This window comes from Jaculus jaculus, chromosome 1 (genome assembly GCF_020740685.1).
Source record: "Jaculus jaculus isolate mJacJac1 chromosome 1, mJacJac1.mat.Y.cur, whole genome shotgun sequence".
NCBI lineage: Eukaryota > Metazoa > Chordata > Mammalia > Rodentia > Dipodidae > Jaculus > Jaculus jaculus.
The window spans coordinates 229,822,204-229,843,699 of record NC_059102.1 but is presented as its reverse complement, the minus strand read 5'-3'; the positions used below and the strand labels follow the sequence as shown (position 1 = coordinate 229,843,699).

The following is a 21,496-nucleotide window of genomic DNA, read 5'->3' as shown; positions in this document are numbered from 1 at the left end:
TCTGGAAGCTGACTGTCCCAAGGGCATCCTGGTGCCATCCACTAGTTACCTTTCAGTCACATTGCCTCTTGTGCACCCTCACAGGGGGCCCTCAGGGTGCAGCTGCCTGCCATTCCCTGGCAGTGCCCCATTTCCGCTGTAGAGCACATGCCAGCCCTAGAGCAAAGAACCACATCAGGGCAGACCTCTGTCTCCAGCCTCAGAGGGCCAGTGATTCTGTGTGTGACCGTTCTGTGGTCAGGACAATGAGGAGGAGTGCTGGCCTCTGTTAGGCTTGCCCTAGAGCGCCCAGTGCTTTCTCATGGAAAATAAGAAAGGATGTTTCTTCCCGTATGCAGGTTCAGAAGACAGGGTGGAGAAAGACTTGTATCAGTGGTGGAGTTGGAGGTAAGAGGTAGGAGCTAGCTGGAGCGTTATAGTTTGAAAGCATTTATTGGTAAATACTACTGTTAAAATCCTTTCTCAGGGCTGAAGAGATGGCTCAGCAGCTAAAGATGCTTGTTTGCAAAGGTTGGTGGCCCAGAGTGAAATTCCCCAGTACCCAAATGCAAAAATAAATAAGAAAACATAAAGCCAGATGCAAAAGTGGCACATGCATCTGGAGTTTGTTTGCAGTGGCAGGAGGCCCTGGCATGCACATTCTCTCTCTCTCTCTGCTTGCATGTAAATAAATACAGTATTTTTTTAAAAAGATCCATTCTCTCTCACCCACCCTGGCAACCTCTGGCTACCAGGTGCGCTAGCAAATGTTAGCTAGTTCTTCCATATTGCAACTTACAGACCTTTTTTTTCCACCTATAGAAACCTGAAGTATAACATACATAAAGTGCACACATGGTAAATATGAGAGTGACACACTCTGAGCTGAACATAACCTGAACTACTTTCTCAGATCAATAAATAAAACAGGGCTGGGGAAATGGCTCCATGGATTTAAAAAAATGACTGGGCATGGTGACACATGCCTTTGATCCCTGCACTGAGGAGGTTGAAGTAGGAGGATCACCATGAGTTTAAGGCCAGCCTGGTTACAAAGTGAGTTTCAGAATGGCCTGGGCTAGCATGAGCCTCTACCTTGAAAAAAATAAATAAAACCATCTGGGCATGGACGCTGAAGGGATATCTCAGCGGTTAAAAGCACTTGATTGCAAAGCCTGATGGCCCAGTTTTTTTTTTTTTTTTGAGGTAGGGTCTCATTCTAGCCCAGGCTGACCTGGAATTCACTCTGTAGTCCTAGACTGGCCTTGAACTCACAACGATCCTCCTAACTCTGCCTCCCAAGTGCTAGGATTAAAGGTGTGTGCCACCATGTCCAGCTAAAATACTTTTCTTTTGGTTTGTCAAGGTAGGGTCTCACTCTCTAGTCCAGGCTAACTTGGAATTCACTGTAAGTCTCAGTGTGGCTTCAAATTCACAGCAACCTACCTACCTCTGCCTCCCAAGTACTGGGACTAAAGGCATGTGCCACCACACCTTGTGATGGCCCAGGTTCTTTCTATTCCACAGTGCCCACAAAAAGCTAGATGCACAAAGTGGTCCATGTGTCTGGAATTTGTTTACAGTGGCAGGAGACTCTGGATACTCTCTCTTTTTTTTCTGTCTCAAATAAATATAAAGAGATTTTTTTGTTTTGTTTTGTTTTAAAAAGCTGGGTATGGCCAGGCGTGGTGGTGCACACCTTTAATCTTGGCACTCAGGAGGCAGAGGTAGGATTGCTGCGTGTTTGTTTGAGGCCAACCTGGGACTACACAGTGAACGCTAGGTCAGCCTGAGCTAGAGTAAGACCCTACCTCAAAAAAAAAATAAGTTGTCATTTTATCTGGGCGTGGTGGCACATACCTCTAGTCCCAACACTTGGGAGGCAGAGGTAGGAGGATTCCTGTGAGTTCAAGACCACCCTGAGACTACCGAATGAATTCCAGGTCAGCCTGGGCTAGAGTGAGACCCTACCTCAAAAAACAAACAAAAAACAAATTGTAGGGCTGGAGGAATGGTTTAGTGATTAAGGCACTTGCCTGCAGAGCCAACGGATCCAGGTTTGATTCTTCAGGACCCACGTAAGTCAGATGCACAAGGTGACTTATGTATTTGTAGTTGTTTACAGTAGCTGGAGGCCCTGGCATGCCCATTCTCGCTCATAAATAAATGAAAAAATAACGATTGTGTTATTTTGAGCTAGAGAGATGGCTTAGCAGTTAAGGCGCTTATCTGTGGGGCTTAAGGACCCAGGTTCGATTCCCCACGACCCACGTAAGCCAGATGCACATGGTGGTGCATGTGTCTGAAGTTCATTTGCAGTGGCTAGAGGCCCTGGCATGTTCATACTCTCTCTCACATAATGAAAACAGAGCTGGACATGGTGGCATGTGCCTATAATTCCAGCGCTGGGGAAGCAGAGATGGGGGATGGATCCCTGGGGCTTGCTAGCTAGCCTAGCCAAACTGGTGAATTCTGGGTTTTGTGAGAGATCCTGTTACAAAACAAAGGTGGAGAGGGCTGGAGAGATGGATTAGTGGTTAAGCACTTGCCTGTGAAGCCTAAGGACCCCAGTTCAAGGCTTGATTCCCCAGGACCCACATAAGACAGATGCACAAGGTGGTGTGTGCATCTGGAGTTTGTTTGCAGTGGCTGGAGGCCCTGGAGTGCCCATTCTCTCTGCCTTTTTCTCTCTCTGTGTCTGTCGCTCTCAAATAAATAACAATAAACAAAAAAATTAAAAAAATAATGGTGGAGAGAAACTGAGGAAGATACCCTACATTGATCTCTGTTACCCACCCACCCCCACACCTTCAGAGAAGTAAAATACAATTTGCAAGAAGGTCCCTTCCAGGCACCAGTGCTACACTTTTGGCCTAACATCATCCATTCATTACCTTGGCATATCTTGGAACATTATATAAATGGAATCTTCAATTTGTAAGTTTTTTTTCCTTTGGTTTTTCGAGATAGGGTCTCGCTATGGCCCAGGCTGACTTGGAATTCACTATGTAGTCTCAGGGTGGTCTCCAACTCATGGCAGTCCTCCTACTACCTTTGGCTCCCATGTGCTGGAATTAAAGCCATGCACCACCATACCTGGCCAGTTTGTACTTTGAGAGAGAGAAAGAGGGAGAGAAAGAGGGAAAGAGAGGAGAGAATGGGCACACCAGGGCCTCTAGCCACAGCAAACGAACTCCAGACACATGCACTATCTTGTGCATCTGGCTTACGTGGGTTCTGGGGAATTGAACCTGGGTCCTTTAGCTTTGCAGGTAAGTGCCTTATTTGCTAAGCCATCTCTGAAGTCCCAGTTTGTACTTTTTAAAACATTTTATTTATTTGAGAGAGAGGTAGACAGAATGGGCACGCCAGGGTTTCTAACCACTGCAAATAAACTCCAGATGCATGTGCCACCTTGAGCATCTGGCTTTACATGGGTACTGGGGGATCAAACTGGGGTCCTTAGGCTTTGCAGGCAAGTGATTTAACAGCTGAACCATCTCTCCAGGCCCCCAGCTTGTATTTTTGCTTACATTAAGACTTGTCCTTGTTATTCAGGTAATTAAAACCAGACATGGTGGTGCAAGCTTTTAATCCCAGCACCTTGAGAGTCAGAGGTAGGAGGATCACCATGAGTTCTAGGCCATCCCGATACTACAGTAAATTCCAGGTCAGCTTGGGCTAGAGGGAGAACCTACCTTGGGAAAAAAAAAAAAAAAATGAAATCCCCAGGTTGTGTTCTGTTGGTTATGTGAATGATTCACACTGGATATTCAGGCAGCTTCTGGCCAATCACAATCACAATCAGTGGTGCTGGTAGGTCCTGGTGTCTGTTTTCTGAGGGACACAAGCATAAATGAACAAGATGTGTATTTCCAGTGTTAGTAGATTTGGTCAAACCATTTTCCAAATTGAGCCTGTTCCTTTGCAAATGTTAATGCCATCAGGTATCTTTTTTTCTTGAGGGGAAGGGGAGGGTTTCAATCTAGTCCAGGCTGACCTGGAATTCACTATGTAGTCTCAGGGTGGCCTTGAACTCTGCACAATCCTCCTCCTACTTCTGCCTCCCGAGTGCTGGGATTAAAGGCGTGCACCACCACGGCCGGCTTCCATCAGGTATTTTATTACTGATGTGGAGATGAGGAAGCCCAGATGCCTTGACTGCCCCAAGTCTCCACAGAAGCATGATGGAGGCACAGTCCACATTGCCATTCTCAGATCCCAGTCGCTTGCCTTCTGGCTGAGAAGTGTCCTAGGTCTGATGGGAGTAGGGCAGAGCCATGGTTGGCAAGGCACAAGGGTTTGCATGGTGGTTCCTTAAAGCTATGAGGTGCCCAGGGATCCTGCAACAGAAGGCACCTTTCGCCTCTGGGGCATGAGTGAGCAAGCAGCCCCCTGCGCCCCAGCTTCCTGTGCTGTCTCAGTTTAGAGATGTTGCTATTTCCAGCTCCATAATGAGGCCTTTGAGATGGTCACAGCTCACCCCTCCTCCCCCCATACAGCCTGACTTCAAAGGACATGAGAATTAAGCAGCCTCTGGCAGAGGCAGCCACATCCTTCCTGGCAAACCCCTGCTGGGCGTTGGGAGTGGGGTGATCCTGCCTTGGGACTCCTCAGCCTAGATCCCACTGGTCATACCTGTTGTCAGCTTCATGGGAAGGAAACAAGTAGAGCTGAGCTGCAAAAGCCAGCTTTTGCTGGGCCGTGACCAAGACGACAACAGGCAAGGTCAGCCTTTGGGGTTATCTGGGTTGGATGGAGCTGGGTACCCTAAGACCGATGACACTTATATTTTGTTTCCCTCAGTATGCCTGAGAAAAGCGCATGACAAATGGCACATTGGGGTGACCACAAATTCAGTGGGGAACACGAGTGTACACTGCCCCTCCCTGGGTCAGTGGCACCATTTTTTGCTCTAGTGAGCATGTCCAGAAGAGCAGGGTAGCTGCCCAGCAGTCGGCAGCACTCCTGCTCCGTGAGCAGACCCACAGGGAGTCACCACTCCCTCAGAAGGGGTCCTTGGGCAATATACATCTGCCCCTTTTGGTTCCCACCACGGAGAACAGTATTTCTCAGGAAGGTCAGATGACCATGTTTTGCAACCATGTGGCTTTGAAGGTGACATTGATCCGTGGAAGGGATTTTGTAGCATTTGAGGGTAGGGCCTAGAGATTCCCTGCAGGGCCATAGCCTCAGTTAAGGAGTCGTTCTGTGGAAGTTTGGCATCTCCAAATTCCAAGAGAAGCATGAACAATCAATGCGGTGCTCATGAGGTTTCAGATGGGAACAGAGATTCCACTGGGAACTTTCAAGAACCATAGGTGGTTTCTTCTGAACTTGCCCCATCTGGAAGGCAGCAGACAGGTTTCTCCCATGTGCCCATTCTTATGTGAAAGTGCTCTGCTGACCAGCAGCCCTGTTCATGAGCACACACGAGCCTTTCACTAGAGAAGGGGGAGCACAGACACCTTGAAGTTGTCCTCTGACCCCCATACACTTGCCCTCCCCACGCAATTTAAAAATTTTTTTTATTTATTTGAAAGAGGGAGAGACAGAGAAGGGAGAGAGAAAGAAAATGGCCATTTCAGGGCCTCCAGGTGCATATGCCCCCTTGTGCATCTGGCTTACGTAGGTTCTGGGAAGTCAAACCTGGGTCCTGTGGCTTTGCAGGCAAGCGCCTTAACCACTAAGCCATCTCTCCAGCCCCCAAATAATTTTTATTTATTTATTTTAGCTTTTTGAGGCATGTTTTCACTGTAGCTCAGGCTGACCTAGAATTCACTATGTAGTCTCAGGCTGAACTCAATGTCATGGTGATCCTCCTACCTCTGTCTCCCAAGTGCTGGGATTAAAGATGTGCACCACCACGCCCTGTCTCCCCAAGAATTTTTTTTTGGTTTTTCAAGGTAGAGTCTCACTCTGGTCCAGGCTGACCTGGAATTCACTATGTAATCTCAGGGTGGCCTTGAACTCATGGCGATCTGCCTACCTCTGTCTTCTGAGTGCTGGGATTAAAGGCATGTGCCACCATGCCCAGCTCCCCCAAGTATTTATTTTCAAATTTTTATTAACAACTTCCACGATTATAAAAAGTATCCCATGGTAATACCTTCCCTCCCCCCAATTTTTTAAAAATATTTTATTTAAGCTGGGTGTGGTGATGTTTAATCCCAGCCCTCGGGAGGCAGGGGCAGGACTGTCATGAGTTCAAGGCCACTCTGAGACTATATAGTGAATTCCAGGTCAGCTTGGGCTAGAACAAGACCCAACCTCAAAAAAAAAAAAAAAAAAAAAAAAAGCCGGGGGTGGTGGTGCATACCTTTAATCCTAGCACTTGGGAGGCAGAGGTTAAGAGGATTGCTGAGTTCGAGGCCACCCTGACACTACAGAGTGACTTCCAGGTCAGCCTGAGCTAGAGTGAGACCTAACTTTGAAAAAACAAAAAATAAAATTTATTTATTTGAGAAAGAGGCAGATAAGAGACAATGGGCACTCAAGGGACTCTAGCTACTGCAAATGTGAACTCCAGACGTATGCACCACCTTGGCGTTACATGGGTACTGAAGAATCAAAACCCAGGTCCTAAGGCTTTGCAAGTGCCTTAATCGCTGAGCCATTTTTCCAGCCCCCAAATAGTTCTGTTTTTTTAAACCTCTTTCTGAGGTTGAGGATCCTGGAAGGAGCAAACACCCTATCACCTCCAGCCTGGGTGGCAGACTAGGACTCTTAGATGACCTGGGAGTGAACTGGTAGTCTTTACTCACCACCACTAGAAACACGCTCCACTGCACATTGCTTAGACTTGCACAGCACCACTAAGTGGATGACTTGACTCTCAGGCAGCGGGCCTGGCGCTGGGAAGTTTCCGTAAGGCCGAGGGCAGCCTCTGTGCTTCATTAACCCTAGAACACTGGCTCTCCACTCTCGAGCTGTCTCCTGGTCATAGGACGGCGGTTGCAGGGGTCACCTCTGCATCTGAATGGGCTTGCCGCTGCTGGAACAGGCAGGGTCCCGGGCTCTCCCAACAGATTTTTCCCTCCTGGCTGAAACTCGACATGGGCTACTCCAGCCATGGAGGTTGGGGTAGACACTGAACTGGAACCATCCCAATGGTGCTATTCCCCGGGGCTGGGTGAAGATCTCCCACCAAACCCAGGGGTTGATGAGGGGTGGCACAACTGCCAGGGACCTCAGGCCTGCCTTCCTGCTGAACCACAAGCCAAGCAGCAACACCGATGTCCAAACTGCACAGCCCAGTTCATGCTGGAGGGAGGAATGGCAACACCAAGTCCTGTGACATGTGATCTCACCACAGCCCAAGGCACATTCTTCTGGCATAGCTAGGACTGTCTTAGACCTTTGTACAGAAGACCGGCCAGAGCTGGGCTGTAACATTTAGACCGACTTCAAATGAGTACATGTCAGTCCTCAGTGTCCTGCTCAGGGAACAGTGCTCCAGGCTTCTGCTCAGCTATTCTGGTGCCCCCCAATCGGATGCCCTAGTACCACCAAGGCCACACCATGGTGGGGGATGAAACAGCACCTGTGCTCCTAGAAGACAATCACTTGACCAGGTTTTTGGCAGGACTTTACTAGCCATGGGGCCAAGCCTACCATGGATGGATCCTGAAGTCTGTGGTGATGCCTCCTTCAGGTCCTGTCTGCTGTCTCTCTGGGCTGTCCAGGACAGACACCTGACAACACACATAACCTCAATAGCCTGGATCCTTATTAGAAGCATGCAGCTTTCTGAGTCATGGGCCTCTGGTCTTCCCAGACTGCAACTTCTGTCCCTCTCTGGGCTGGAGTTCTTGGTCAGAGCTTCCTTTTCATTTTAAATGTCTTTAAAAAAATTAAAGATGGCTCAATAGTTTAAAGGTGCTTTTTCAAAGCCTTCTGGCCTAAGTTTGATTCTCCAGTACCCATGTAAAAGCTAGATGTGTGAAGTGGTGCATTCATCTGGAGTTCGTAGCAGTAAGAAGCCTTGGTGTGCCCATATTCTCTCTTTGTTCACAATAAAAATTTCTGGTGGGCATGGTGGTGCACACCTTTAATCCCAATACTTGGGAGGCAGAGGTAGGAGGATTGCTGTGAGTTTGAGGCCACCCTAAGAATTCCAGGTCAGCCTGAGCTCGAGTGAAATCCGACCTCAAAAACTTTTTTTGTGGGGGGGTGTTTGAGGTAGAGTCTCACTCTAGCCTAGGCAGACCTGGTATTCAGTAGTTCCAGGTTGGCCTTGAACTCAGAGATCCTCTTACTTCTGTCTCCTGAGTGCTAAGATTAAAGGTGTGCACCACCCATGCCCAGCAATAAAAGTATTTTTAAAGTTTTTTTTTGTAATTTTTGAATTTATTATTATGTGAGAGAGAGAGACAGAGAGAGAGACAGAGAGAGAGAGAGAGAGAGAGAGAGAGAGAGAGAGGGAGAGAGAGAGGGAGGGAGGGAGAGAATGGGCGCACCAGGGCCTCCAGCCACTGCAAACAAATTCCAGATGCATGTACCCCCTTGTGTATCTGGCTTATGCGGGTCCTGGGAATCGAACTGGGATCCTTTGGCTTTGTAGGCAAACCATTAAGCCATCTCTCCAGCCCAATAAAAATATTTTTTAAATCTTAAATTTTTTTTATTTATTTGTATGTGTATGTGTGTACAGGGCTCCTGCCACTGCAGACAAACACCAGATGCTTGAGCCATATTTTGCACCCTGGCAGGCATTGCAAGCATCTTTTAACAGCTGAGCCATCTCCCCAGCCCCACCCTTTTTTTGTTTTTGTTTTTTCGAGGTAGGGTTTCATTCTAGTCCAAGCTGACCTGGAATTCACTCTGTATTCTCAGGGTGGCCTTGAACTTACAGTGATCCTCCTATCTCTGCTTTCCAAGTGCTGGGATTAAAGGCATGCACCACCATACCCAGCTCTTTCCCCCTTTTTTTGAGACAAAGTCTCATGTAGCCCAGGTTGGCCTAGAACTATGTGATCAAAGATGACCTTAAACTTTGTTTTATTTATTTATTTGAAAGAGGGGGAGGGGAGAAAGAATGGGTGCATCAGAGCCTCTAGCCACTGCAAATGAACTCCAGACACATGTGCCACCATGTGTATCTGGCTTACATGGGCTCTAGGGAAATGAACCTGGGTCATTGGGCTTTGTAGGCAAATGCCTTAACTGCTAAACCACCTCTCCTGCCTGACCTTGAACTTCACATTCTCTTGATTCTATCTCCCAAATGCTGGGATTACAGGCGAGTGCTACCACGCCCAGTTTATCATGCACCAGCTGCCATGCTGGGGATTGAACCAGGGCTTTGTATATGCTGAGCAGGCACTCTGTCAACTGAGGTAGATACTCAGCCCAAGCCTCAAGTCTCGTAAGATTACTCGTTTGGGGCTGCTGTTCAGTAGCAGAGCATGCACCAAGCCCAGGGTGCAAGCCTCAGCACCGCAGACACTGGGGTAGCATGTGGTGATGACTCGGTCCCCTTTTTTTTTAATTGGGCTAGATTGTGATGTTCATCTGTGGGACCCTAGCATGTCAGCCCCCTACTGATAAGGAAAAATGGACTGTGATCCCAAAGACTAGCTCTGATGTGGGCAGAGATCCTATACCAATGTGAAATGTGGGGTCTAGGTGTACAGCAAGCACCCTGCAGTGGACAACCTAGAGTATCCCCTCTCTAACCCCTGTGTCCCAAATCATAAGGGTATGAGGCACATGGTGTGGGGCCCACTGTTCCCTAGAGCTCACTCTGAAGGGACTGGGGGAAAAGCTTAGCTATGGTATAGCATAACCCATTCACATGTACACAGAAAACAAAAGACGCAGGTTGATGACACAGTCAGCATTTCTACTTTAGGAAACTGGTCAATTCCGACCAGAACAGAGATCAGGAACATAATTGCACAGCACTGGGCGCAGCATCTGGATAGCTCAGTCCCAGTCCCCCTCACCCTCAGGGTTGTCCTCCCGTGGCACCTCCACGTCGTTGAAGTGAAAGTTGGCCATCATGTCACGCACGGCCAACATCAGCCTATTCAAGCCTTGGTTGTGGTTCGGACCTCCAGCTAGTCCTTCCTCCAGCCTCTCCCCCTGAGCAATGAGACAGGACTCAGTCAGGGGCCCAGAAGGCCTGAGGTGGCTCACACCTCAGCAATGGGCCTGTTCCCGCCCAAGGTTTTTGCCCAGGAAAGGAAGCTCTGAAAAGACAAATGTACATCTAATCTAATACAGGCCAGCTTACTGTGGGGCCAAGCAGTCAAACTGCCTCACAGAACACCCTGGAATGGCTGCTGTTTCCACAGGCTAAGTCCTCCTTTTGTAGGTATACAGCACTCAGACTCAGTCTCTCCCTGTCCCCACACTGAGATGGACTTGCCCATACTCACTTAATAGGGGGAGCCCAACATGTGCTTGATACTCATACCTCTGTGGTGTAATTTGGCAACAGTGACCGGAAGAAGAGGGCGATTGTGTTTCCATGGCTGACTGGACTTAGCCTGAAAATCAAAGGTCAGAAATGATGCTGAACAGACACTGCGGGGTCCCAGCTCTTGTCTGCAGTTCCTCCCCCATCTCCCAAGTGCTGGGGACAGGCATTCACTAAGCAAAGCTGACGCTCTTGGGTCCACAGTGCAGATTAGGCCATGGGGTGGGGGTTGTGTTGACTCCTAACCAGCCTGGAATGGGAATGTGGACCCCTATGGGCAATGAGAGAAGGACAAGAAGGGTGTCTTGGGGTGCAAGTCTTTATGAAGTCTGGCCTTCTGCGTCATGTGGAAAGAAAGCAAAGAAACAACAGCCAGGCTGCTGCTAGCCACCAGCCAATTGCACAAAGGCAGACAGGAGAGGCCAGAGCACTACAGGGAGGCCCCTGCAGGGGACGTGAGGTCCTATGGCCTGCTCTCTGGCCTACGCTCAGCTGCACACTATGACCGTACTTACACTCTGGTGGCAGGGGAGCAGAGCACAGTGCTGGGCTGGCCAATGCTATGTCAGCCCATCTGGATGTTTCTGAACTTACTGACAAATAATTCCCTGCTTAATCTAAGGAGAACATAACAGCGTATATATTCTGTCAGGGTCTAGAAGGCCTTCACTCCCTGAGGGAAAGATGTGCCTGCTCCAGATGGATGGTGGAGGCGAGGGGCCAGGGAATGCAGCTACTTAGCTCTGAAGGCCAGAAGGCCAGGGGGAAAAGAAGACTTTCACAATCCAGATTCCAAAAACTGCTCACATCCCACTGCCCATTCTCCTGGCCCTTCTTCCAGAGCTCCCTTACACCATGCTCCTGGAATAGGGAGCATATGCTAGAGCATCAGCCCTCACCCTCTGTCAGGCTGGGCACATCCTTCCTCTCACTCTCTCTCCCCCACAGGATCCCCCGGACACTCAGTCCCACACTCGGCTGTAGGCTCTAGATCTGATGCCCGTTGGCCACGGCACCAGGCCAGGGGAGCTTCTTATTTTGCTTTCCATTGGGTTTGTGTTACAGAACCCCACAGGGAAGTGCTCAGAACTCGGATGGATTCAGGCAGAGGCAGCCCATGTCACACCACACTGCCTTTCCTTTCAGTTGGGTTGGCCATCTTAAGGTCTGGGCCCGCTTCTTGCCTCCCGGTCTACAGGTGTAGTGAACCCCAGCATGCCCCAAAGCACTGACTTGGGTCTATGCAGGCGTGAGAACAAAGTCAGGGAGGTACCTCTCTGGTCTGACGTAGGAGTAGATGGTGTCCAAGGGAGGCAGAGGGTCAAACCCCATCATAGATTGTGTGGTCACATCCTTTAAGAAGGACACAAAACAGATTCTGGAGTGCTGCTGGCCGCCTCTGCCTTCCCAGAGCATCCCAATTTGGATTGGATGGGTCTGCAGGGAGGCAGCCGCAAGATCTGGAGAAATGGCTATTTCTTATCCCAAAAAGCTTCATATGTGTGTGGGTGGGTAGATGGGTAGGCGGGTCTTCCCAAGCGGAATAGCCACAATAGTCAAAGGGAATGTGGGGGATACTCGGCTCCAGTCAGTGAGGTTCAGGAAAAGAGCAGGCAGAGGCACCACACATAGGTACTGCACATGCACTGAGCACAGAGGGTCTGTGGGGCAGGGCCACGCCCCAATGGCAGGAGACAGATGGGGTTCTGTGAGGCTGGAGCCAAGCCCCTGGGCAGGAGGCTGGTGAGGCTCTGTGATGGTAGGGTCAAGCCCTGCTGCAACAGATGGTGTCTGAGGGCAGGACTGTCCCCCATTGCGGGGGGACTGAGCTGTGGTTGCAGGAGGCCTGAGATCACAGTGGGGCAGCTCATCAAGGCTACAGGTAGGTGGCTAGGTCCAGGGAGGGGAGCTGGCTGGGAAAGGAGCCCACTGGATCTGACATGCAGGCCAGTTTGTGGGCTGCTGGGGAACAGACGGGGACATGTGTGCCATCAACACACACAAAGCCCCCCATTTTGAGCAGCTCTACCTTACCGGAGGCAGGGCGGCAATAGCCTCCTTGATCTCGGAGAGGATCACGTGGCGGTGGATGTTTCTGGGTGCGCGCTGGTAGAGCACCTTCCGCCTGAGACCAGGGTAGATGGAACAGCGAACAGGTAAACTGGTGTCCATGGTGCGAAACATCAACTCATCCCTACTTGCCTTGGAAAGCCCAGCGGTGTTAGCTTGCTTGCCTCTGTTGCCCTACCTGCCAAGAGCCTCCCACATGACTCCTTGGCAGAAGCTGCACAGCCAGCCCCTGGCCCTGTGGCAAGAGGTTCATGGCATGGAACTTGGTCCCCTCACCTGTAACACAGGAGTAAAACCAGCCACAGCTGCAAAGTGCTCATTAAATTAGTCTACAGAATGGCCCCTGGGTGTGCTGGTCATTACTACTGGTACAGCAGCCCTGCCTCCTGCTGGGCATGGAGATGGAAAGGTAATGAAGGGACACGTTTCTGCCTGTGAAAGTGTCCAGTCCAGCAGGGACAGTGGACAGCCCACAGTCCACATGACTGTGAGGACGTGCAGTACTTCCTCTCCTCCTCTCTTCAGACAGCCCAGGACTCAGCCTCATGTCCAATGCAGAGAAATCTCCCTTCCATGGCTCAGAGCGGCAACATGGACGGCACAGGACAGAGCCCTCAGAGCCAGCTGTCCCCAGGGCTGGGGTGTGGACGAGGACCGTGGGCTAAGCTGCACAAGTGGGCAAGGGGTTCCTCCTCAAATGCAGCACGTTAAGTGCAGGTTAAGGGGTTGGAGACAGCACAGCAGCTAAGGGTGCGTGCTGCACAAGCACGAGGCTCTGCCTTTGATTGCCAGCACTTCCATTAAGGGCTGACGATGGCCGTAAACGCCTGTCTCCACAGTGCTGAGTGGGTGCAGACAGAAACATGGGGGTCCCTGGCCAGTCACTGTGACAGAAATGGCAGCCCCAGGTTCAGTGAGAAACTGTCTCACGGAAGTAAAGCAGAAGAGGAACAGAAAAGCACCCTGACGTTCCCCTCTGGCCTTGGCATGTGTGCACATGGGGTGCACGCATCTGCACATAGACATACACAACCCGTAACGATGCTGTCAGCTGCAGAGACCCCACATGGGAGTGGTGGTTACAGGGCGCCTTCTGGCTCCCATCTCTGCAGGGAAGGTGAGAACAGTGATCACCACAGCGCATATGGAAACAGCACCAAAGCACACAGCCGAGGACTGGGAGATGGCTCAGCGGATAAAGCCCTTGCTTGTACAAGTGTGAAGATTGGGGTACAGATCCCCATAAATGAAATGCTGAGTGGGCATTGTGGCTTGCCTGTAACTCCAGCATTCAAGAGGTGGGGGAGACAAGGGAACCCTGGAAAAGCTGGCTAGCTACACTAGCTGAAATGGCGAGCCCTGGGTTCAAGTGAGACCCTGTCTTAGTAAGTAAGCTGGAGTGACTGAGGAAGATCCTCAACATCAGCCTCTGGCCCCCACATGCATGGGTACACATGTGCATGTGCACCTGTGCCCACATCCTCACCTATGTATACACACATCATGAGCCCCCCCACCCCCACCCACCTGCATGTGTGCGCACACACACACACATGGCTAGAAACAACTCTGAACAAAACTACTGAGATAAACAACCACACACCCCAACTGCCTTTTGGTACACAGCAGCAGCAGCCATGCCCAGGACCCACTGATGTATTCTTTAGCCTCTCAGGAGGGCCCTCTGTTAGCTTAGGTGGAAGTCAAGCTGCTCAAAACCCCTGTTGTCTCTGGAATCAGAGACTCCATGAAGAGGAGTCCATGTCAGCAAGGTGCCCACCCTGTGCCTGGTTGATGCACACCTGTCAGGTGTCGCTCACCTGTTTTCACAGGCCTCCACAGCAGGATCTCCAGCATCTACTGCCTGTAGAACCTTGCGGACATTTTCTTCCAGCCAGCTCATTGTGGCAGGTTCTTTCCAGAGAAAGTGTGACCTCCCGAGGTACAGGCTCACCAGCTGGCTCAGGGCAGGGGGCTGGCTGTGGGAGAGCAGGGACTGAAGCAGAGCCTAGCTAGGGGCCCACTGATGGGTGGAGAGATGTCTAGGACAGGCCTAGTGGCCTGGAGTAAAGATGATTGCCCCGTGAGTGCTGACTGGGATAGCCCACCTTCTGAGGGAGAGGGCACACAGGTCTGCTTCCTTAACACTCGACAGAAACATGAAAAGCACATACATATATGTTCCCATGCAGAGGCACTGGAGGAAGGCCCAATGCCACCAATAAAATGGGGGCGGGGCTCCCAACACAATACATCCTTCTGTGCAAATGCAGAACTCTGGGAAGAACTACTACCAGTGAAGAATGCCACCTCCCCTACCTCCTGTTCACGTGCCAGCGCCCCACATGGGTTATGGCAGCTGGCCTCATTCTTTGCTCCACCAGCATTTTCTCTCACAGAGGTGAGGCTGTCTTGTGCATGGATGCAGGCTCCAGAGCATTCTTCAGGTGGACAGCAGTTTTAGCTTTCCCAGAGCTGGAAATTCCTGACTCTAAGGTTGCCAACATGGAGGCATGGGTACCAGAAGCAACAGCCTCACATTTGCCCCAATCCTATATAGTCCCTTCTCTGCCTTGAAGGAGGAGTGACAACAGTGCCCACCAGGCCTGGGGACACAGAGGCCTTTACCTTATCTCAGCATCTGGCCCAAAGAAGCGGTGGCTTGACACTGCGGCATCAGGCCGCACACTGCAACTCTCGAGCAGCGGCATGAGAGCTGTAGGAGAAGCAGAGGCTCTATGTGCATGGCCCCCAGCCCCTCAGCAGGTGACAAGGGACATGGTGAGGTCCCTGACACAGAGATCACGCCTTGTTTTCAAGGTAGAGGAGGCTAAATAGCCGGGGTTCATTTCTGACCAGCATTCTAAATTGGTCTAGGCTGAGTGTTTCATACCAGGTCTTAAGATGCCTCTGAACCCTAGAAGTGGATATGTACCTTGCTGCCTCCAGTGCTCCATCTGTGTCTGAGGGAGACTTGCCCATCACCCCACACCCCAAACACAGGTAGCTGGAAGTTTGCTAATATGAAGACCAAACTTGACGGCAGACAGATGGAAGTGCCACTACCTGGGCCTTGCAAGAGCCAACCCTGCAGGGTTTGGGATTAGGTCAGTGGCCCATACACCGCCTGCTCAGGACCCCCTTACAGGCAGTACTATCTACCTGAGTGCTGGCTTCCTAGGCCATCTGCCAGAACATAACCCTTCCAGATGTGTTTTGGATACACACTCATACTGTAGCATCCTGTGAGGCAGCAGTGCCAGCCCTGCGGTGCAGCACATGGGTCACCAGCTGTGTCCCCTCTTGGCTGACCCAATGGAGCTGAGGGACCACTAGCTGTATGGGATTCAGGATAAGAACAGAGATAGCTTCCAAGTAACAGTGCTGGACCTCTGAGTCAGCAAGCAGGTACTGTACCTGCCTAGAATTGCTCACGCCCTGTTGGCCAGGGTTTTAGGAATTACAATGTGGTACTGATCCCAGGACTGTCTCACAGAAGAGCAGCTGGCTGTAGGGAAGCCTCATCTCAAGTCATTTTGTGTATGCTCTTAGGGAAGGTCTGGGCAGGGCAACCTCACCCTCCTGCCCACATGTCTATGAGAACAGGCTGAGCAGCACGCTGTAGCCTCCTCCTGGCTGCTTGCAGCTAATGACCATCCACTGCCTCTGGGCTGGGCCCCAGGCCTCTGGAACCTTCTCCTGCCCTGCTTTTCTCCCTAGTACCAAACACTGTATTTACACACTGAATCTTCTAGATAATTACCTGTTCTTCCACCCTGCAACAAGCGCAAGATATACTCGTTACTACTGCTCCCATGCCTGGCCAAGCTTCAGAAGGCTAACTGACGTAGACAGATACCTAATTACAACTACAGCAAGCCTTTAGGCCACTTAAAAGAATGCATCCTTCTGTAAGCACAAGGGAGGGCTGTGAACCAGACTCCACCCCCAGAAAGATGAGTTACCTCCCCAGGCAAGAGGTGGCACCCACCTCCAGGGAACATGGTGAGCGCCTGCTGGATCAGGAGGGAGGCCTGTTCCCTGGCAGAGGCAAGCTCATGCTCAGGGAGGTCTGTTTGCTGACTCAACAGGAAATATGCCAATGGAACTGAGAAGGCAAAATTTGGGAGCTGGGACAGGTTCCGATGAGCCTACAAGGGACAAAGAAACAAAGTCTGGGGCCTCAAGGTCATGAAAACAAGACAGTAATTTATACACGCTCAGATGTTGCTAGATGACCCCAGAATACACTTCCTTACAGGCCTCTCCTTAACAGCCCTCTATCCATGCAGCAGGTTCAAAGCCAAGTTAAGCAATGAGGTTCAACTCCACCTGGAGAAGTATTTTCAAAGATTTCCCCTGCCTTCTGTGTATGTGTAACAGACATGCAACTTGCTCTACTCCTTTCCTATGAAATAGAATTGTTATCTTTGAACGCAGCAACCACATTCAACACCATGACCACTCTTTTGCAGTCACTTTCTAGGGGCCTTAATGGCATCTCTTGCAGCCATGTTTTCACAAGCCCCAGAAATTTCTATAAACTACATCACCAGAGGTAAAACTCTTGGCCAACTATGCCAAGCAATTTGTAATTTAAAATGATTGCTTCCCTCCCCTCAGGCTGACCTGGAACTCACTATGTAGTCTCAGGGTAGCATTGAACTCACGGCATCTCTGCCTCCCAGGTACTAGGGTTCAAGGTGTGCACCACATACCAGGCTGATTGATTTTTACTAGGTAGGGTTTCACTCTAGCTCTGGCTGACCTGGAATTCACTCTGTAGTCTCAGGGTGGCCTCAAACTCATGGCGATCCTCCTACCTCTGCCTTCTGAGTGCTGGGATTAAAGGTGTGCGCCACCATGCTCAGCTTGTATTTTTCATTAATGTGAAAAACACATGTGCCAACAAACTCAAGCACAGAAACAAAGCTAAAGTTTGTCACTCTTTTCCCCTGCTGGCCCTCTAGAGGCAACAGAGAAGCCTGAGGCTTGCTCTAGACAAAAGCCATCTGTGGAGCAAGATAGGAACCCTAAACTCTTTAAACTGTCTAGTAGCTGCATCGAGGAGAAAAGTAGAACTTAACATATGGTATTCAACTCGATGAACCTAAGTTCTCACTTCAACATGTATCCACAGTCATGGGCAAGACTAGCTGTTCTTCTGGTGCTAAGTCTGGCACCCAGGGTGCACCTGGGACCTATAGCCCCTGGGCCAGGTGCCTGTGGCCTAAGGATGGTAGTATGGCACCAGGCCACCCTTCATTTGCATTTATATGCAAATCTGACAAGGCACGCGTGACGAGTTAGGATTATGCAGATGTCTGTCTGTCCAGCACTTCTTGAATGTAGATCTGTGTGAGCCCCCTTGGCCCTCTACTTCATGACTTCTTACGGTGTGGGCCACAGTGAACTCTGGGCTCCTCCCAACTTTATCACATCAGTACTACCATCTCTGCATGCACAACTGGTGTGGGCCTAAGGACAGGCTCAGGATTCTCACACAGGGATGCCTTGCCACCCTTGAGGAAGACTAGATCTTCCTTAGAAGAGGTACTGAAGGACAAAAACGATAGGAGGCCCTTGGGAACCCACTAATGCCTTCACCACCTTATCATAAAACCACCCCTCAAACAAAGGATGGTGGCAAAGAAGGGTAAGGAGGCACAGCTGTGCACAGTGCACACCTACCTCCCACTCTTGGAAAAGACGGATCAAGTACTCGTAGTTCCGGGCCCGTAAGGCCAGGTGGTCAATCAGCAGCAGCATGCACAGCGGGTCCTCGTCTGGCTCAAGGCTTCCAAAGGCAGCACGATGAGTGGAGAATGAGGGAGACAAAGGAAGTACTGTCACGGCTGGGTCCCCATAGACTTGAGCTCACTGCAATGAAGACAGGAGATGGCAGCCCAGGGACACTTACCTCAGGATGAGTTTGCAGTGCTCCAGTGCAGTACGTGGGCATCCTCGCTTCTCCAAGAAGCTCATCTGCTTGTAGAGGGCCAGATAGAAGCTCCTAGATCAAAAAAGTTCCCCATGAATTAGAACCACAGAAGAGAACTGAGCACGTTAACTGAAGGGTCCATTACTGTCTCCAACCTCTGGCTTGAGTCAGCATTTCTCACATGGGCAAATCCAGTGCCTGTGAACAATCCTTGTGTGTCTGGGGGCGGGGTGGTGATGGTGGAAGCCGTGTGCTCCTTGTTATCTAGTCACTAATGTACTGACTTAGGAAAACCAAGTTTTTTCCAATATTTTTATGCATGGGTGGACCTAGTATCTGGTGAGAGCTTTCCTTTTTGCTTGCAGATAGCTACTTTCTTTTTCTTTTTCTTTTTAAAAAAAGAAATTTATTTATTAGAGACAGAGAGAGGGAAGAAGAGAGAGGGAGAGAGGGAGAGAATGGGCACGCCAGGGCCTCTAGCCACTGCAAATGAACTCCAGATGCATTGCCACTGTGTGTATCTGGCTTATATGGGATCTGGAGAATGGAACCTGGGTCCTTAGGCTTTGCAGGCATGCGTCTTAACCACTAAGCCATCTCTCCAGCATAAGCTTTTTTTTTAAAGTTTTTCAAGGTAGAGTCTCACTCCGGTCCAGGCTGACCTGGAATTCACTATGTAGTCTCAGGGTGGCCTTGAACTCACAGCAATCCTCCTACCGCTGCCTCCCAGTGCTGGAATTAAAGGCGTGCACCACCATGCCCAGCTGTTGCTTTTTTGTTTTCTGAGACATGCTTTCATTATATTGCCAAGGCCAGCAAATCCCTGGGCTCAAGTTATCCCCCACCAAGTACTAGAACTACAGGTGCCTATGTAAACCTAAGCTTATATCATACATACATACACACATACACATTTACATACAGTTTTTTTTGGGTGCTTGGGACAGGATCTAATGTTGTCCAGGATGGCCTCAAACTTGTTATATAGTCAAGGGTGACCTTAAACTGATAATCCTCCTGCCTCCATGTTCTGAGTACTAGAATTACAAACATGCACCACTATATCCAGCAAAACCTGATTTCTTTTTGTGGTTTACTGTTCATCATTAAAGAGAAGAGAACTAAAACCCATTATAATTATAATCTTAGTTTGTACTCAATAGCTGTAAAGAGTAACACGCTTGGACGCATAAAGCTTTGTGACTTTGGTCATTATGATAACTTAATTTAGAATTTGTTTCAAAGAACTAAGTTTAATTGGGAGAGACAGAAGCAGCACAAAGGAACCTACTGAAGGAGATGCAGACCCAACACTGAGTACAGCCCAGTAGACAATGGTTGTGGCTGGGAGGGTGGAGCACCTCATGCTGGAGCTGACCAGGACAGCCAGAGGAGCAGGGTACTGGATGCAAGAGAGGGAAGGAGACACACAGGGCAAGGGGCAGGAAAAGCATGGGAAAAAGAGAGTACTCTCTACATAATTATGATTGCTCAAGTCAGGTTGAATATGCTGATGGAAGATTTAAAAATCAGTACATACACCTACCTGCAAAGCAGGCTAAAATGTTCTCACCTCACGGGGAATAGATCTTTTTATCACAGGGAAGCATGATTCCAGATCTCACAATGCAGCTTGTCAGGCTCACTTCTAACCTGACAGGTTTAATTCTAGACTTGCCTGATCCCTGAGTCCCTCAGCCTAGTCCCCCTGCACTTCGGCTGTGAACACAGCAAGCCTCAAAGAGCATCCTGGACCTTCAGAGCCCTCATTTTCTCTTGAGGATAGTCTCGTGTCTACTGTCCCCTGCTGAATTCACAGGGCTCACCCCGTGACCCGTAACTCGTTCCAGGGTGGGCTATGCTCACCTGTTCTCAGGTCTGCGGTAATCCAGCCGGCAAGTCCCACTAGTGAGACTGAACAAGGGGTGGAACGCACACTCCATGCTGTACAGTGCTCTCTCTGTGGGCCACAAACACCAGAGGAGGGCGTCATAGCCAGTGACTGCAACTCCCTCCTCTGATGACTCAAAAGAAGGAAAGTTCTGGAAGGAAGGAGGTCATGTAACTGGAATCCTGAAAGAGAGGGCACAGACACTTCCCGGAGCGTCCTCAATGACACCGCATTTACTGCAACACAGAACTTATAAGCCTCAGAGGCAACACCACAGACAAGAGGTACAACTGGTGCTGTGACCGGCTGACACATGCACACAAACACACGGCCCTATAAAACCTGCACACACGTTCACAGCAGCACTACTCCCAATAACCAGAAAACATCACAAATGTCATCAATAGATGGCACAGAGAAAATGTGGTCTATACAAGAGGGAGTATTATACAACAAATAAACAGGGTACAGGTGTGGCACAAACTCCAAAGGGATCAAGAAAACATTATGGTGAATGAAAGAATCCAAACACAAAGACCACATGCTGATATGGTCAATTTACATGAATTCTCCACAGCAATCAAACACAAGGAACATACTAGTGGTTTCTGGGACCAAAGGGCACAATCAAAATTTCACAAATGAAAATGCTTTAAAATAGACTATGGCTACAAAATGCTCACATACACCAAAAACAACGGATTGCACACTTTACATGGATGAATTTTAGGGGATATGAATTATATCTCAATGAAACACCTGACAAGCCATGTCCCTTTGTCATGTTATGGAACAGTGTCTCCCTGACTGTGAGGCTCAGGCAGTAGGCACAGATGGGCTCTCACCTATGAGGTCTCGGGCCATCTCCTGATCTTCCTGAAAGCGGCAGGCATCACTGAGCTGCAGAAGTGAGTCAACGTGATAGGGGCTTGTCTGGAGCAGAACCTGGTGGAAAAGAGGGCAGCACTGGAGAAAGGCTACAGGTAAGGCACCAGAGTCGACAAGGCTATGCTCAAGCTGGGAGAAATGATCACCAGGGTAAGGGTTTTCTTTCAACTCAAGGTATGTGGTGGTGTGGATCAGCCAAACCACGGATCTGGTTCATGATGGGAACCGAGACTTTGGCTACTTAGCTCTCCATGCCTCAGCCAAGAGCAATGGAAACCAGCAACCTCCTTCTCTCCATGACACA

At 49.8% G+C, this 21,496-nt stretch overlaps 1 protein-coding gene across 3 annotated transcripts in view; it reads right to left on the bottom strand.

Moving 5' to 3' along the window:
- Nucleotides 1-9,802: 9,802 nt before the first annotated feature.
- The window catches only part of Tcf25 (transcription factor 25), a 40,116-nt gene continuing 28,422 nt past the window's right edge, over nt 9,803-21,496 (bottom strand). For all 3 annotated transcript variants that reach the window (XM_004664822.2, XM_045157490.1, XM_045157494.1), the window contains 11 exons: nt 21,150-21,249; nt 20,280-20,373; nt 18,393-18,485; nt 18,164-18,269; nt 16,464-16,623; nt 15,101-15,188; nt 14,293-14,451; nt 12,437-12,527; nt 11,676-11,755; nt 10,400-10,472; nt 9,803-10,065 (listed from right to left, as the gene is read on the bottom strand). In XM_004664822.2, the coding sequence (XP_004664879.1) occupies nt 9,907-10,065; nt 10,400-10,472; nt 11,676-11,755; nt 12,437-12,527; nt 14,293-14,451; nt 15,101-15,188; nt 16,464-16,623; nt 18,164-18,269; nt 18,393-18,485; nt 20,280-20,373; nt 21,150-21,249 (1,203 nt within the window). In that variant the 3' untranslated portion in view covers nt 9,803-9,906. The remainder of the gene's footprint in view (nt 10,066-10,399; nt 10,473-11,675; nt 11,756-12,436; nt 12,528-14,292; nt 14,452-15,100; nt 15,189-16,463; nt 16,624-18,163; nt 18,270-18,392; nt 18,486-20,279; nt 20,374-21,149; nt 21,250-21,496) is intronic.